This window comes from Calonectris borealis, chromosome 1 (genome assembly GCF_964195595.1).
Source record: "Calonectris borealis chromosome 1, bCalBor7.hap1.2, whole genome shotgun sequence".
In the NCBI taxonomy this organism is placed as follows: domain Eukaryota; kingdom Metazoa; phylum Chordata; class Aves; order Procellariiformes; family Procellariidae; genus Calonectris; species Calonectris borealis.
Window position 1 is genome coordinate 197,461,573 of NC_134312.1, and position 16,698 is coordinate 197,478,270.

The 16,698-nt window shown below is 40.9% G+C and overlaps 1 protein-coding gene across 1 annotated transcript in view; it reads left to right on the forward strand.

Annotated features, from left to right (window-relative positions):
* Nucleotides 1-807: 807 nt before the first annotated feature.
* Nucleotides 808-16,698, forward strand: part of FLT3 (fms related receptor tyrosine kinase 3) — a 31,293-nt gene continuing 15,402 nt past the window's right edge. Inside the window, exons 1-9 of the mRNA XM_075142988.1 lie at nt 808-835; nt 2,791-2,915; nt 4,571-4,773; nt 5,283-5,398; nt 7,687-7,804; nt 8,680-8,816; nt 9,431-9,570; nt 9,652-9,805; nt 14,342-14,507. Coding sequence (XP_074999089.1) covers nt 808-835; nt 2,791-2,915; nt 4,571-4,773; nt 5,283-5,398; nt 7,687-7,804; nt 8,680-8,816; nt 9,431-9,570; nt 9,652-9,805; nt 14,342-14,507 — 1,187 coding nt within the window. The remainder of the gene's footprint in view (nt 836-2,790; nt 2,916-4,570; nt 4,774-5,282; nt 5,399-7,686; nt 7,805-8,679; nt 8,817-9,430; nt 9,571-9,651; nt 9,806-14,341; nt 14,508-16,698) is intronic.

The following is a 16,698-nucleotide window of genomic DNA, read 5'->3' on the forward strand; positions in this document are numbered from 1 at the left end:
GTCCCTGAACAGGCCAGCTAGAAGCTGAAAGATCAAGACAGTGAATCAGAGCATTACCATTTTCCCAATATTTCTTTTCATGATTCTGCTTCTTCTGAAAGGCTCATTCATGCTCTCATTTTCTATTTTGTCAATGTAATGTATTTCTCTAAGACCTACACAAGTTTAGGCCACTCCATGTCGTGTAAATACTTCTGACTATCACATTACTCATTTTTTCTCACTGTAAAGCAGCTGGAATCATCTCAGGTTCAAAATATCCTTCCTTACTCTAAAAACCTTCCTGGATTTCACAGGAATAAAGGTAGAGAACAGCAGTGACAAGCTCTTACAGTTAACAGGACAAGGAGTCCCATTTTGTCTTATACATGAGGGTGTCAGGGTGCTCATCACTCCCTCTTCCAGCATATACACCCACATACCGTCCTTTACAGATGCAGTTCCAGACACCTTGTTTGCATGTCTCACTCACAGTCTGGTTGCTACATCTGTCTGCTGCTGCCTAACTTTTAGCTGCAAATCTTTTCGCTGTTGGTGTTTAAATATATCTTTCTCTTTCCTACTGCAATGTTAGACATCTTGCTAACAAGGCAATGTGGAGTAATGCCAGGGATAAATTGGCTCGGCTTGAACAATCAGAAGCTAAAACTATTTGCAGATCAGAAAGCTGAAGAAAGGGAATGCTCAACAGGCCAAATGAGTTGAACTTTTGCGGTCATATTTTCAGGTGGTTTCTTCATGTGTCTTGGAAATCAGTGGACGTAGGTGGGTTTCCATCAGCTAAGCCCTTGGTTGTGACCCGGTCAGATGGTCTCTGGTTTGAAAAGAGTGAAAGGTAAAGTGGCCAACAAACAAACAGAAGTGGAGAAAGCTGAGCAGAGAAAGACTTAGTGAAAGGCTAGTGGGAGGGCTGGAAACCTTGGTTGTATCGATGGGGAGGAATTCAGCATGCTTGGTGTAGATACCTAATGCATACCTGCTTTTCAGTTGCCCTCTGGCACTCACTATCTCAAGAAGTGCCAACATTATCTTTATAGGCAATGGAGGGAGACACATGTCTCCACAAAGAAGTCCAGTTCACCTTTCTTAGGGATCATGGACAGACAAACAGGATCTTCCTCAGAGGTCTGCAAAAGCAGACCGTTGCCTGTGTATATTGTGGACAGGTGGCACCCAAAATGAAGTGTATGCTAGGTGCCTGAATGAGAAGGACTCAGTCTTATTCCACATTTACCAAGAAGACTGAGAAGAAGGTGTCAAAGTGTTGCCAGCTTAGAGCTTGGGCAGCTCCAGAAGGCACAAACATCAAAGAGGAGATGGCAGCAAATCTTACTCATTTCTTCCTTCTTTCAGTTTTGCTCCTTCCATCACCTGGAGAAATCGTCTCATTACTTTCATCCTTCAAGCGCTTCCTGATATATTTACCTTTTTTCCTCCTTTCAACTCTGCATCTTGCTTTATGTCCCACCATCTCAGGAGCTGAAGGGGAAAAAAAGAAGAAAAGTGAAAAACCAAGACCCGAGGGCAGAAATTCTCCAGGTCACCAGGAGATGTTATTTTATGATTCAGTGCTTACTTGTACTGTTGAGGGCTGGCGTTAGGGACTTAATGGAAATCAGACACATTTTATCCTGCCAGTTGTGCAGTCTTACTTCTGTTTTTCTTGTTTATGTGCAATGATGGGGGCATGGTTACTATATAGCTTCTTTAAGGCTAAAAGGTGACTTTTCAAGCTGCAGTCTATGCAGAAAGGCTCTTATGAAGCACTCCGGAGAGATGATGCCTTTGAGGCACCAGAAGATTTCCCACACTGCTCTTTATGCATAAGGAGAAATGACATTTGCTACTCCTGCCAGGGCTGGCAGCTGGCAAGTGAGCTGCCCTGACTATATAGGCTCCTGAGGCGTGACAGAGCCAGGAAGGTATGGAGGAAGGAGAAGGCAGGAGAAAGCCATGGGCTTACTCTTCTTTGCCCTCCACTTTCTGCATCTGCTTTCCTCAAAATAGTGGGAATTGCTGCCTTGTTTGCTTCCCAGAGGGGAAAGAGCACGAGACTGTGAATTGCAGCTCAAGGGAAGAAGCATCTAACCTGGATCTGGCTTGTGAGCTGCTGGGGTGCACAAATCCACGCCAGGAAGGCTCAGGAGAGTGTCCGCTATATCAGATCAAATGCAGCCTGTCCTGGAGTGAAGGGAAAGGGAAGACTAGATCTGGAGTCCTTGGGTGAACTGAATGTGGGCTCGAAAGGCAAGTTGGAGGACTTTATTTTGCCATTGCTCTGAGCAGGAGTGAGAGGTGCTCGGGGAGTGTTTCTGACGTGGACATCTCCTTAGTGCCAATGGGAGGGATGGTACATTATCATCCTCCGGCTCACAATGGGCAAATGCTGGCCTGAGGCTGCAGGGTTTGGTGCTGCAGGGCCCTTTCAGAGACACTGATGCAGAAGTGGCCTGCAAGAAGGAGCCTGTGTTTTGTAATGTGGTTTCTAAAGGAGACTCCATAACACAGAGGCTTTTGTCTTTAGACATTTTCTGCAATATTATGGGACATACTTCTAAAGTGTGATATATCTGTGCTTTTGACATGTTCTCCACATAGTGCTTCCACTCAGCTTCAATACACAAATGCAGAGTTTGCAAATGCACACGATATATCTGCTTATTCCTTTGCCTTTTTTTTAAAAAGATGTAATTTTTCTACAGTTTTGTTGTATTTTATTTGTACTAAAATGATTATCCCTGAGCAGAGATCTACACATGATTACATTTTTTTTCTATTTCTGTTTTACAGTTCTTGTTATGACAGCAGTTACTTTCAGTTCTGCAATGAATCAAAATACCTCTGAGATTACATGTGTGTTTATCAGCCAGAAGGATGAAGGTTCAGGAACATCAGAGACATCGGTATCTCCTAAGGTAATCTAACAGAGAACGAGTTGCTTATAAAACATTCCTGTCCATTCCAGAAATAATACTTTCCCAGAAGCTTACAACACCCTAAACCTTTAGACTGTGGGGATGTCACAGTCAAAATAATCAGGGTTAGGCCAAATATGACTGCAGAAGGTTAGAGGGAAATACATATCACAATTCATACTTTGAAACTGTAAATAGATAAGTACAAGTTTTCTCTAAAACTGGTTTTTTAATTGCTGCCTTGATGCTGTATCACATCAGCATGCCTGAATATTGCTGAATATTGCTGAATATTGCTGGAAATTTATCAATGTAAAAAACTATGTGCCCTTAAGAGGGGATTGCCAAGGCCATGGTGTGAACCGGTGGTCTGCCATGGTATGTGTGTGCCACAGCTGCTGGGACTGATGGGGAAGCTGCAGTACCCTCTATTCCCACCATCAAAGCCCATAAATCCCTGCCTGGTCTAAACCTTGACTGAGACACCAAAGCTGGATAGGGAATCAAATACAATTTTTTTTCTTCTCTTCTGACTCGAAATGGCAGAAGGCCAAGAAGAGGTCGTGTGCAACTAAATTATAAAGCAGCTGAGACCTGCGATTAAAATATTTCCTGAGGATTCTTGTTTCAAGTTAGTCTTATGAAATCTTTTTTATTCCTGGACAAATAAATCAATAATTCGGATAACAAATGAAAGTATACCGGTCAAAACTGTGCTGTCCTTGTATCAGACAGAGCAGAATATGGCTGTTATCTCTAGATACTTCTCAGATCAAGGGAAGGGACAAAGAAGGAGCAAAGAATGAGAAGAACCAACTGGCCAAGCACAGTGCAGGGCAGAGGATGCAATGAACTCCATCCTTTCATAAACTTACACCAGATAAATTTCACGCACCAAAGTAAGGGAGACATTTAGGACTACTCTTCAGATGGAGCTATATACTTGCCACCTTTTGCTGCAGCTAAGCTTAGAGACTCATTAATACGTTGGTGGTTTTCAGAATGACTGTGGAACATTCTCTTTCTGTTTGCGATTCTCCTTTAGCTGTATGCAATGGTGAGGAAATGAAAGGTGTGAAGGCGCCCAGCCCAAACGTTCCTTGCCTGGTAAAGCCCTCAAGGAGTTGAGGAGCAGTCTAGCCAGATGATGCAGTGACAAGCAGTGGGATGCTAAAAAAAAAAAATTCTGGCCCTGTCTGGTGTTGAGGTTGCAAACAGAAAAGTTGTATTATAGTTCTGTGTCTTCCTATGGTTCTACATGAAAGGAAACAAAAATGAGAGTAAAGAATAGCCTATATCACTAAGGGAAATTATTATGTTTCTGGCTAAAATTGTTCTGTGATGTCTGTCTAGAGAACAGAATTAACTAATTCAACAGGAATCCTGTAGTGTTTCCTCCTCCAGTAGAATTCAACATATTTATGAATAAGTTCGACAGTAAAAATGAAAAAAAAACAAAACCAAAATGAAACAAAATGAAGGTATGATGAAGGTGTTATTTCAGTATAATTTGTATTCATATCTGGGCATTATGAGGCATTATTAATTTATGAAAGCTTTTCCAGAAGAGCATCCTTTAAAAATATTTGAATGCAAAAAAGCAAATAAAGCTAATTGCTAATAAATACCTAACAATCTGTCCTCTTGCATTGCAGATTTCTAACATTTTGGAAGATGCTGGATGTTATTTGAATTCTCAAGGAACAGAGAACATCTATGAACCAACTAAAAATGTGGAAGTCAATGTGTTTGAAGATATTGAATTAAGAGTGGTAATGAACATTTCAGAGATCATTTCATGCTTTTGGTTCTTTAAAGAGAGCAAAGCTTGTAAACTTTCATTGGACTCAGAGAATCGGTAAGTTAAGGGATGTAGTGGATCAAAGAACCTTTAAGAGATCATTTCTTTTGGGATGTAAATGGAATATTTTCTGTGACTGTGTTTGTGTTTAATTTCATGTTATGCGTTATCTTTTTAAATCTTCTAATCTTTCTTAACTGTTGTCACCTGGCAGCACATTGCTGATTGTCATTTAGACACATATACATATATGAATTTTAAAGTCAAGAATAGTTTGAAATCAGCTTGTTCTTTTAATTTGTATAGCATCATGCATGGGCGTCTCCAGAGACTTTCTGACATCGATCAATTTGAGCTTTGCAGTGCTTATGTGAGGCAAATATCGTGATTTCATAGTCAAAGAAACTGAGGCATGGAGAATTATGTGACTTGTTAGGGCTCTATGTAAATAATGAATAATAGTATCTCTGAAGTGTTTTTGCAAGAGCTAAAGAGCTAACATTTTATTGTGTCTGCTGCATACCACCTTCTAGATAACAAATACAGCTTTATTTTCCATTTTATAGATATGTTACGTCTTTGGCTTTTTCCCAAATAAAAGAAACACAAGCTGGAAAATACACCCTCTCAGTCATAAGTAAAACCGGCAATTACACAGTAGTTGTGCCTGTTGTCATCCGAAGTAAGTATAAGTCAGATGAAAGGGGTCACTCCATCAATAGGTGCAAGGGAGAGGCTCAAGTTCAGTCAAAGCAATGAAGCTCTCGCGTGCTGCATTTCAAGCATCTTCCTAGATTTGCATAGGACTTGGGGCTGACTTCAGACTGAAGTCAAAACCACAGAATCTGAGGGAGTCAGCTTTCACTAGTCAATAAACCATGCAAATGAACAAATAAAGATGTAAATGCACAGCAGCCCTCTTCTCCCCTATGAGAGATTCCCCTCTGTGCCAAGAGGGACAAACCAAGGGTGGCTCTTGTATGCTCTCAAAGCTCGCTGACTAGTTGTGTTTGCTTGCATCTTAACCTATTTATTCTCGGTGTTGCTGGCTGGGCTGTTATCTGGACCAGATCAGGACATCCCTTTTATATTCTGGTCTCTGGCTCTCCGAAGTCACGCCTTGTCCCACTCTGCCACTTCTCCGCCTGTGCCTGCCACTGGGTCTCTGCACTTCTCACATAGCTTTTCCTTTCGCAATTCTGTGGGCAGCAAGAGGCACCACTGGGGAAAGGGGAAAGACAAGGTCCTCTTCTCCGTGCCAGCCTTTACTTGTTTATTCGGGTTTAACACATCAGCACTCCAGCTGCTCAGCACAAGGGTGCCTGAGAAGCTGAGATTTTAACTGCTGTTAAATGCTCATGACAGAGCACCTGCGAGGTGCGACTTTTTGAAAGGCTCACAGTGGGAGCAGATTTGATTGAATTTTCTCAAGGACCACACAAGAGACATCCCTGATGCAAAGGCAACTTCTGCAACAAAGTTCAAGCTTCTGTTTCTAAGTAGGGGTGTCCAAGAACATCTAAAAAAAAAAAAAGATGCACGTTGACATTATTTTTTTTTAAAAGAAGAGAAATACCGTATTATTTTGTCTGGAAAGGGCCAAATTTAAAGATAAAATTAAAAAATGTAAAAGAAATTGCAAAGAAAAGAAAGTAAAACATCAATCCAAACAGCTAGGCCTGGCAAAGTTAGGACCAAACCCTTCTAGAGACAGGTTTAATAACACGCATCGTTACTTGCCTCATTTTTAATAAACTGTGACTAATCAACATTTTTTATTCCTTCTTTATTTGTTTTTAAAGTATTTCTTCTGTTTGATTTTTTTTTCTCTCAGGTGTCAGAATTGTCACCTCCAGTCTCTCCTTGTTTTATTTGAAGGCCTATTGCATGTCTCAATTATAATTTTAACAGCTTCATTGAGGGGACAGGGTATTATATCTTTAATTAAAAATTACCTTCTCTACTATATCAATTAGGTTGTAGAGGTAAAAAGTGTTATTACATGTGCAAGCAAGAGTAGTTCGAAACAGTCTTGATAAAGATCTTTTCCATATCAATTGCTTGGATTGCATTCTCTTTGCTCCTGTGAATTTAATATCATAATTACATCTCTCATAAAATCCTCCAGGCTAGATGTGAACCCTTCAACTGAGATGTGAATCTGTATAGGTGAAAAAAAACTTCTAGGCCCAGCTTATAAGAGATAAATGAAGAAAGAAATTAAAAAGCCAGTATTAGTTTCACCTTAGCATGTCACCTTGCAGGCAATGGAAGTATGACTGTAAAGAAAATGTCAGTCTTCTGTGTGGAAGCTGTAATTTCATCGTAAGATGACCTAAAACCAGACTCAGTGCTTTTCATTTTAAGTCAAATCTTTAGCAGTTTTAATATATTAAATTTTTGTGCTTGGTCCAAGTCTGCGCCTGAGAGGTTCAGGAGACTGGGAGTTGTCTAGGAGCCTTTTCCCCCTGGGTTACAGATACAGGATAGAGAAGTCTGCTGGTTATCAGGAGTCATTACCACCTGTTGTTTTTCCATCGTGTACCTGATCTGACTGAGTAGTATGCAACGATCCCATTTTGTGTAGAGACTTTGTAGTCTCAACAGATACTCCACCAAAGGCCACGGGCTTGGGATGCGATTTCGAAAGGTGTCTGTGCTCCTGCCCGGTGAAATGAAGAGCAACCACAGCAAATTAACACCTTTCAGTATCAGTCTCAGGATTATCCTCTGGTGTATAGAGGCAGGCCTTTGATATGGGGAGAGGGGAGCTGTGCATTTAGCAATCAAGGCTGAAAAGCTCATGAGACCAACCCACAATATCCCTAGGGCAGAATCATTTTCTATTCCCTCAGTGTTGAAACCTCCTGAAACAAATTACAGCTCTGTAACTTCATGTACTATGAAATGAGCAAAACACTGCTTCAGAATAATTTCGGCATTCCTAAATATTTGCATGATTTTTAACAGAGAAACCAGGCAAACCCTATTTCAGGAAAAGGGAAAAATCAGATGCTATTGAGTGCATATCTGAGAGCTACCCCCAGCCCTCTGTGGAGTGGATATTTTGCAAAACACCTGAAAAGAGGTATGGTGTATGTTTATATTCATGTTGAATCTCTAGACTGAAAGTTTACCATCTTCAGAAGAAGAAGGGGGAGGCTTTGTACTGCTTAGTGTGCCTAGCGAGCTGCGGAGATAACTGAAGAAGAGCTTTTGTGTCAGAATTTTTGGAGATGGGCTCGCCTGGGTTGCACACCCATGTGCTGGTTGAAAACCTGTGTCTGCATGATCCACTTTTGGAGTGCTGCAGCACATTTTTCTTAGAAATTTTGGCTGTTGTGCTCTTTTGGAAACTTTCAGCTCTTGGCTTGGAAAAAGTTATTCCAGATTCTACTGTTTTGATGTCACCAGAGCAAATTGAAGGTATCTCATTTCCCTCTAGTTTTTCACAATTTTTGGAAATGTGAATGCATTAGAGCTGGGAAGATGTTACAAGGAATCATAATTTTCCAAGCTAAATGATTTTTTTTCCATTCTATTAACATATGAAGTTGATTCTTTTATAGCAGCGGATATAATGCCTTTCTCTGCAGCGTGGCAGTTTGGGATCTGGGTCTCATAATGGCCGCTGGATTTGCAGCAGCTCCCACCACCAGGAATTCAGATATGTGGTGTGAGAGCTCAACCTCTATGATTTCACTCTTGTCTAGATTTTAGTCACAGCATTACCTGTCTATGAGCCAGTTTGAGTATGTTCAGGTCATTTCAGCTCATGTTTCTGCCTAGGCTGTGAGATTTTTATTTTCTTATCTTCAGCTTTCCTAGTTCCTTTTTATTCAGCTATGTAAGATCCAGTTTTCCCACTATTGTTTGCATATTCTCATGGCTTGGAGATTTATCAGATTTATTTGCTTGAGGTTAACCAAATGAGTCAATAAATAATTGTGCTTGTAATTACAGTTGCCCTGATAAAATGCATGAAGACATTGGGGAAATAGATAGCATACAGAAGGTACAACATGAATTATTTCAAACTTATATATGGTGCTGTGCAGTTAATGACCTGGGCAGAGAATGCACCAGCCTCTTTACAATAGGTAACTTCCCTCTAAGGTTTACTTACATGTGAGCTGGATCCTGCCGCTGAACTTAGTTGCACTACTCATCTGAGTATGCTTTCTGGGCTAAGCTACTTGTTTGTATTCACTGGAACAATCTAACAGTGAATATGATTGCTCTGTCTCACGTTTAAACCCTAAATTCTGATAGCTATTTGTGGTCTGTGTAAAAAACGTCTTGCCCTTCTACATTTTCTAAACATCTATTATCTTTTTCTGCATGCTTTTAGGACTGTGTTGCAGTGAAATGCTCTTCAAAGTGTTCTTAAATATATAAATATATAAATAATTATAAATAAATACATAAATTCAGGTTTGTTTGTATTTCAAATAAACCTGACCTGAGCTAAACTCTGTGCTGAACCATGCCCTGTAGATAATGTATAAATTATGAGAAAATTTGGTTTGAGACATCTAAATCCATCAAATTTACTGATTTCATGACTAATCAGTAATTTTCCCAAATTCTAATTATCATTACAATATAATAATGGAGGTTTATGCAGCATTAGAAAAAAAAATGTTGATCTAAATGAGCATTTTTCCAGGCAAAGTGACAGTGTTGTTTCAATGACAATGTTTTGATTTTGTAGATTTAAATGAAAGACAAGCAGCACCTTTACCTCAATTACTTCTTAAAGTCGGGGAACCATTGCTGATCAGATGCAGAGCTGTTTACCGTAATTATAAATTTGGAATAAAATTATCGTTTGAAAACAAAGAAGTTGAGCAGGTAAGAAGACAGGACATATTTTAAAATAGGTAATATTGGGCACTATCAACTGATTAAATGGGAATCTCTGTTGAAAACTAGGATCGCCAATTTGAAGGATTAGAATATCAAACAGATCACTCAGCAATTCGGATCCAGTATGCGTTTGCTTCAGCGGCAGGAAGAAGCCACAGTGGACATTATACCTGTTCTTCTACAGTTCATCTGAACCAAACTGCTTTGGTTACAGTTTTAGGTAATTCCAACCCCCGGTGTTAATTTTGTCCCTTGGTTGGTTGTTTTGCTTTGTTTTCCATGCAGCAGTTCTTGGCTTGCAGGTATGCAGCGTATGTTTTGTAGTTCCTTTTCTAAGGAAAAATTCTCTTTGCACTTACTGGCAGTCCAGGAAAGCTAAGAAGTTAATCTGAACTGAGTCATGCCGGTACCTGAAGATAATCAACCTTTTCTTTATATTGCTTTTCAAATAATTCCCATTAAAAGACAGTACTTTTAGAAGTGAAATGAAATGGCACTGTTTAGAGGGCTAGTCTACATGACTGTTTCAATGGTATCTCTAGAAACACAGGCTGGGATTCATCTGATGTTATTGTAGACGACTCTCAGCCAGTGTGATGCGAAGCCATAGTGGCTTTTTGTGGGGACACAAAGCTATAGGGTCCCCAGGGGGCTATGCCTTGGGCTTCCTGGGCAGGGGTGAGTAGTGTAGTTGTGTAGCCCTTCTCTGTGCCACCAACTCGGATGTAGGCAGCTGTAGAGCAGATACAAAAAACTAGAGGTAAAGCAGTGCAGGAAACACCATTCTGGAGCTGCCTGAGAATATAAAATGCATGACCTGCCCTGCGTGTTCAGCTATTAATGCTCTGTGTATTAGTTTGGACAGTCTGGAATGACCAGTGACTGGTTTCAACTAATATGAGACAGAAATGTCCTGCTGTGACTCCAGTATGGGTTTTGAAAAGCTGCAGCCATGGCCTCAGACTCCTCCTCACCACTTGCTCCCACACCATCTCCCTTCACTCACGAACAGCACTTCCACCCCTCCTTTGCTGCACCTTCAGAGGTGGGGAGGTAAGGCAGAGGTTCTCGTGGCCTCTGCTCTGCTGTTTTTTATGGTCCCTTCAGGTGCTTGTTGCTGTCATACAGAAAAAAGCAGAGAGAAAATCTGTACCAGGCTTAACCTGGGTCCGCCAGGAAGGAATTGAACAGTTGGAAGGTTCTTGGTGGTGGGCTCTCCCACTCAAAACCCAGAACAAATGAGAAACAACCATTTCCTCTTATGGTGGAGGAGTGACTGACAAGTAGCCATTTGAGTTTGCCAAATTTTTTATGGGAAAGTAAATCAGGAGAGAATTTTAGCTCCAGATGCTGTGGAACTGGTAACAGAAGAGAAATTAAAACTTTTGTGTTAATGGAGAATGTAAGCCCAGAGAGATGATGAATAGCGAGTGCTGACAGAGCTGGCAAACTGCCACGCAGAAGTGCTGCTGTGATGGATCTGAAGGAAAACCTGAAACTAGAGAGACAACTACTCCAGTGTTATTGTTTGTTCTGCCTGTCTCCTGCTCTCCAGGCACTGAAGGGAGCCATCCTCCTAACACCAAGCTACACAAGGCCTGAAAATTTAAAAAAGTGAAAGCATACCAAAGGAAACCTCATTCTATTTAAGCAACATGTTGATTTAAAAGCCAGCAGTGTTGAAGTTAGTCCAGAACAGAGCCTCAACTGCAAACCTTGTTTCTCAGATGAAAATAACATACAAATAGGCATAAGTCTGGAAATAAGGCATAAAAAGGAAAGCTGTAGTTAGGACCATGCTGCTGGAGTAGGCACTGGGAGTAGTTTTCTGACTGGTGTGCCTGGAGTCGGAGTCTGTAGCCCTGAGAACAAGTGCTCTGAAGCACTCACCACGCATTTGACCTTAGATGTAGTTGCTCTCAGAGTTTACAACACCTAGGCTAGGAATGGTAGGAGACTTCAGTCTCTTCAGAAATGACTTTCCCAGTGCAATAATCCTCTTTTCAGTTTCTGCCTACCACTGAGCAGGAAGTTCTGTCATCATTTACAATAACCGAGTACCATACCTGGACATTTTTTCTACACACATTTCCTTAGTAAATAGGAAGGTAGGGGTGTAGAGGTAGGGCAAGATCCTCTTCTTTCTCAGTACTGGTGCTCGGTTCAGAAATAGTGGCTTCTTGGATCCATAAACTATCAGGTGTGAGTATGTGTCACATTAACAGGAGATATTTGAGTCACTGTCCCTGGAAGACTGTATTACTGAGTGGGGTATTTTTTGGGGTACGCCAAGCTACGATGATTGTCTGTACCCTCCTTAATACCCCTTATGCCAACAAAATTTCTGAGGGCTCATTGGCTTTGCTGATGAAAAAATCTGTTTGTTTACTTACATGGTGGATTAAAGTGGGGGGATGTTGTCATACCTAGCTAACAGCCGTGCTTCTCTCTCCAAAGTTACACAGGGACATCCTGTGCTTCTGATCCACCCCAGCCTTTAGCCTAATGTATTAACGACAACCATTGTTGGTGTGAATTTGTGCTAGCATCCCAGGTTCAATTTCGGCAGTGATATAGATACAGATTTCACTCAGTTGTCCGTGTCATAGGGTAGCAGTTTCTGAAATGATCAGTGTCCTACCTTTAAACTGTGCATGAGTCAGCATCCATAGCTACACTGGGAATGGTTGTGATGTAACTTAACCAAGAGAAAACTGATTTGGTTGTCACATACTGCATTGCCTGGGGAGCCTAGCTAGCATAACTACATTGATGGGTGGTCTTCTAATCTCTAGTAACACCTTGCAGCCAGACAGCTCTGGTTTGCTCTTTGCTAATTGACACTTCACCAACTTATCCCATCTTGTGTAGCTGGTGAGGTCAGGCAGGGTGGTTGGGCCACTTTAAAGTGCAAGAGAGATCATGCCAACAACTGCAGCTGCAAGGCTCTTCGTTTCTGCAGTTCTTATGCTCAATTTCTACTAGCATTGAATAAAGAATTTTTAACACTATGCAATCTTGATGCTATTTTGCAACACATTAGGTTTAAAGCAACAAATAAACAAATACAATAAATACAGAGAATTGAAAGCTTTGAATCCAGTCTCAAGAATTTCATCTCACTTCTCTGTCATTACTGAACAATCATGTTCACTGTTTCTCTGGCAGAAATACACTTAAACCTGCCAAAAAACCATAAGCCAAGCAATAATGTGCTATTTTCTTTCTCCTTCAAGAAAGAAACTGCTTTTTCTGAGTTGTTTTCCAGAGAAATGGCATACCGTGCTTCAAGGTCCTTGTATGCACTCTGGAGAAAGCCTTTACTCTTGACTGGTTGTGTTGTCAACAGTACGCACAGAGATGACCTCTGCCTGGAAGGATGAGGTGCAAAAGATCATTCAAAAGATGAAGGTCCAATTTATAAAACCAATAAGCCTTTAATATCAAAAATTAGGAGAACAGTCATGAAAGGAATTGCTTTTTGTTTTAAAATACTGAAATTTTTCTGATTTATATGGGAGTTTCCAGACAGATAGTGTTTTTTAAACCAGTAAGCTAGACAGAGATAAAACAGGCCAAGCAGAATATAGGGTTACAACCAGAAGAAAAATACTGAAAAGGAAAAACCCAGTCCAGCAATATTTCTACAGTGCAGTTTTTCACCATGTGGCTGATTAAACATCGGCACAAGTTTTCCAGAGGTTGTAGAGTCTACTTCCTCAGAGATATCCAAACTCAACTGGACATGGCTCTGAGCAACCTCATCTAGTTGGACCTGCTCTGAGCAGGAGCTGGATAGACATCTCCAGAGATCTCTTCCAATGTATATGATTCTGTGATTTTTACAGAGCTGATCCTAGCCCCACTGATGCCTTTAGGACAGCCTCCTCCCACATGTGTCTGCTGTTCAGTCTCCTTGGAGGGGATTCATTTCACTTCATGAGACATCTAGCTCCAGCAATGACTTTGGTTCCTTCAGCAGTCAGTGTCAAGAAACAGATATTTCCAGAAGCAGTTCAGTACCTCTTTGTTATCTTCTGTTTCAAGATGGGCTACATCTGGACATGCCTGTCTCTTTCCACTGAGTTTATCAGAGGTCCGGACAAGTAGCTTAGGTGGGTCACTGAACTTCAGACAGCTCCATTAGGTGAAACTAATCCAACCCTAGCAGGGCAAGTACCAGCAGCTCATGGTTCACGCACATCTTCAAAACACTTTTTCATGCTGCAGTTGTCTTCCATCAAATGTATCTAATTTAGATGGAGAAATAAAGGAGCAGCTACAAGACTCATTTGCAAAATCTTCAGCTCATTTCAGGGAAGGAGAAAAAACTACTATCAACATCTGATTATGCTGGTTGTGCCACCTGGCTTTGTTCCCTGGTAGAGGAAAGCCAGGAGATGCAGCTGTTAACACCTGGAACACACACCTAAAACAAACCAAATAAATAATGGTGGTGTTGGTCCTGTGGCTCTGTAGGGCAGATGGGGGAGAAATGTCGGACAATTTTGGAAGGGCTCTGGTCTGACCAAATATGCAACTTCAGTAGGCTCAGATCATTTGTCTGCAGCTGAACACAGTGACATCATTTCAATACTATTTTGAAGCATTATCTTATTTTGATTAACAGGATGCCTTTTGTGATCTAACATGGTGCTTTTTTTTGCTTGTGATAACCAAAACGAAAAACATACAGATGTCAAAATTCCTTCATTAAGCAGTCCAGCCTTTGTAATATAATATTTTTTTTCCCCAGAAAAGGGATTTATAAATATAACCGACTCTAAAGAAGATTTTGAAATTGGTGAGGAAGAGTTTTGCTTCGAAGTTAACTTTACAGCATATCCACCAGTTAGATGCATGTGGCTATTTTCCCAAAAAACATTTCCATGTAAACAAAGTTACAGTGTGGATGGACGCAGGTACTTGAATATTTTGGAATAATTTGATATGATAATGTTTCCTCTTTATATCTCATTTGGACTGCTTACTGTCCATGTTTTGTACTCTCTTTGTGTTTTTAAAATGTGGATGGACCACGTGATGAAGCCGTGTTAACAAAAGGCACTCAAACATTATTTTCGCTTTCAACAGCAGTTCACATAGATAACTTCTAGAATCACTTTATTCTCCACGTTATAATAAACCCTTTGGTAAGTTATGCATCTAGCAACCCTTTAGTTTATATGCATTTTGTCATTCCCTTTCTCTCTGACACAATATCTCAGTTACAGATCTGTTGCAGTTTTCATACTGGATCACAAGTTCTACACATTCCCCTTTTGTCATCCTGTTCTGGATGATGTTCCCAGTGTCTTTCAAACTGCTCGAATAAATTCCAGGGCCTCGTAGTTTCCCAGGCCGCCGCTAGATCTGTTCGGCTCTGCCTGTGCCACAGAAACATACCGTTCTTGCTCATTACCCAGGTCATGTATTCTTCCGCTGCTGCAAAACATGTTTTGAATAAACCTGTTAGTTATCTACCTTTTCTGTTATTTCCTATAATGAAGTTCTGGCATGAATCCTGTTTATGGCTAATGTTTTCTCCATTCCCTAGGCTTTCTAATTTCTTGATAACATTATCTAATTTCCTTCAGAGTTTCTTTCAGAGTAGTCCCATGGCTTTCAAGGTAACAGCTCTTATTCACCTCAATGAAAATAAAGCCAAGCTGCTCTTTTAAAGTTTTAGCTGTAAAACCAAGCAGGACCTAGGCAGGAGTTAATGTGGCTGCACTGATTTCTTCTCATATTCTTAAAACCTCTCTTAGCGTCTGCATAAAACTGTGGCACAGCCTTGATTACACTTTTATTATTTCTTTCCTTAGTATTTTTGTACACTCCATTTTATCCTCTAGCGTGTCAAGTCATCTTTTCAACAGACTGGCCTTTTCATCTGCATCGGATGGTGTATTGGAATCAGACCTTCACGGGGTTCAGAGACAGCTCAGTTCAGATTAGTAAATTGTCATCTCCTGGCAATAGCCACAGGAACTCTGTCCCTGCTGATAAAGTGAGGGCTGTCAGCAAACTTTGATAGCACTGGGTGGGTGTTGGTGACTAATCTGCAATGCCTGACATAGGCTAGGCAGATCTGTTCTTTGTGGTCAAGACTGATTTTGGAAAAGAGGTCTCAGGGGATGGCCATGAGCATTTGCTTATCCTTGTCCAATAGGTACCTCCCTCCAGCTGATAGTGCCAAGCTGATTTGCTTTGCAGCTGGTATGGACCTCTTCTCACTGCTTGTAAGAGTAGGAGTCAGTTTTGCTTGGATGATTGACAGCTGGTGTAAATTCAATCCAGATAAGAAGAAGGTGCTACAGACCGGGCCAACAATAACAATTTTGAGAACTCTTGAAATAGCTTAGGTAACCCTCATTAATCGGTCAGGTGCAGCTGCTGGTGGCCTGGGATTTATGGGTCACTTCAGATAGCCTTTGCAGCCAGAGCGGCGGTTGCTGAGTGCTGATCACCACCTGCCGGACGGGGGAAAGTCCAGCCTGTGTCCCTGGAGCCGTGCGTCCTGGGCTGGCACAGGCCACGGCCATGGCCGCCTCACCCCAAGCATCGCTGGAGCTTGGTCTGAAGGCTGCTTCAAACAGAAAACTCAGCCATTCATATAACTATGCTGTTGATTAAATACTTTTTTTTTTTAATTTTCATTTTGGGTAGTTATATTTTGCATTTACTTATGATTCTATTTATTCTATGGAAAAATACAACTGAGGGAAAAATACATGAATTTGGTGATTATTTCATGGGACAAGTACATTCTTCTGTACAAACATCCCCCGCAGCTATCCAGTTTTGGTTGAATACTAGCATTGGACAGACACATCTCACCTGAGGAAAAAGAGTAGGGGTAGATATTTCATTCCATTTGAAGTCCCCAGAAGCAGCAAGGAGTAGGGAGGTCAGGAGATTCTGCCTACAGGCTGTAGCACTGCAGATTTCAATGTGATTTTAAAGCAGAAGGTTTCTTGAAACAAAACAAAAAAGGTCATCATGTACCTTAACGTATTGTGAGTCTAACTTTGCATATTTTAGTTGAATTCTATGTAATCCCATCTCCCAACACTTCTACTTTATTCCTTTCATATCCTTTTTCATTTCCTG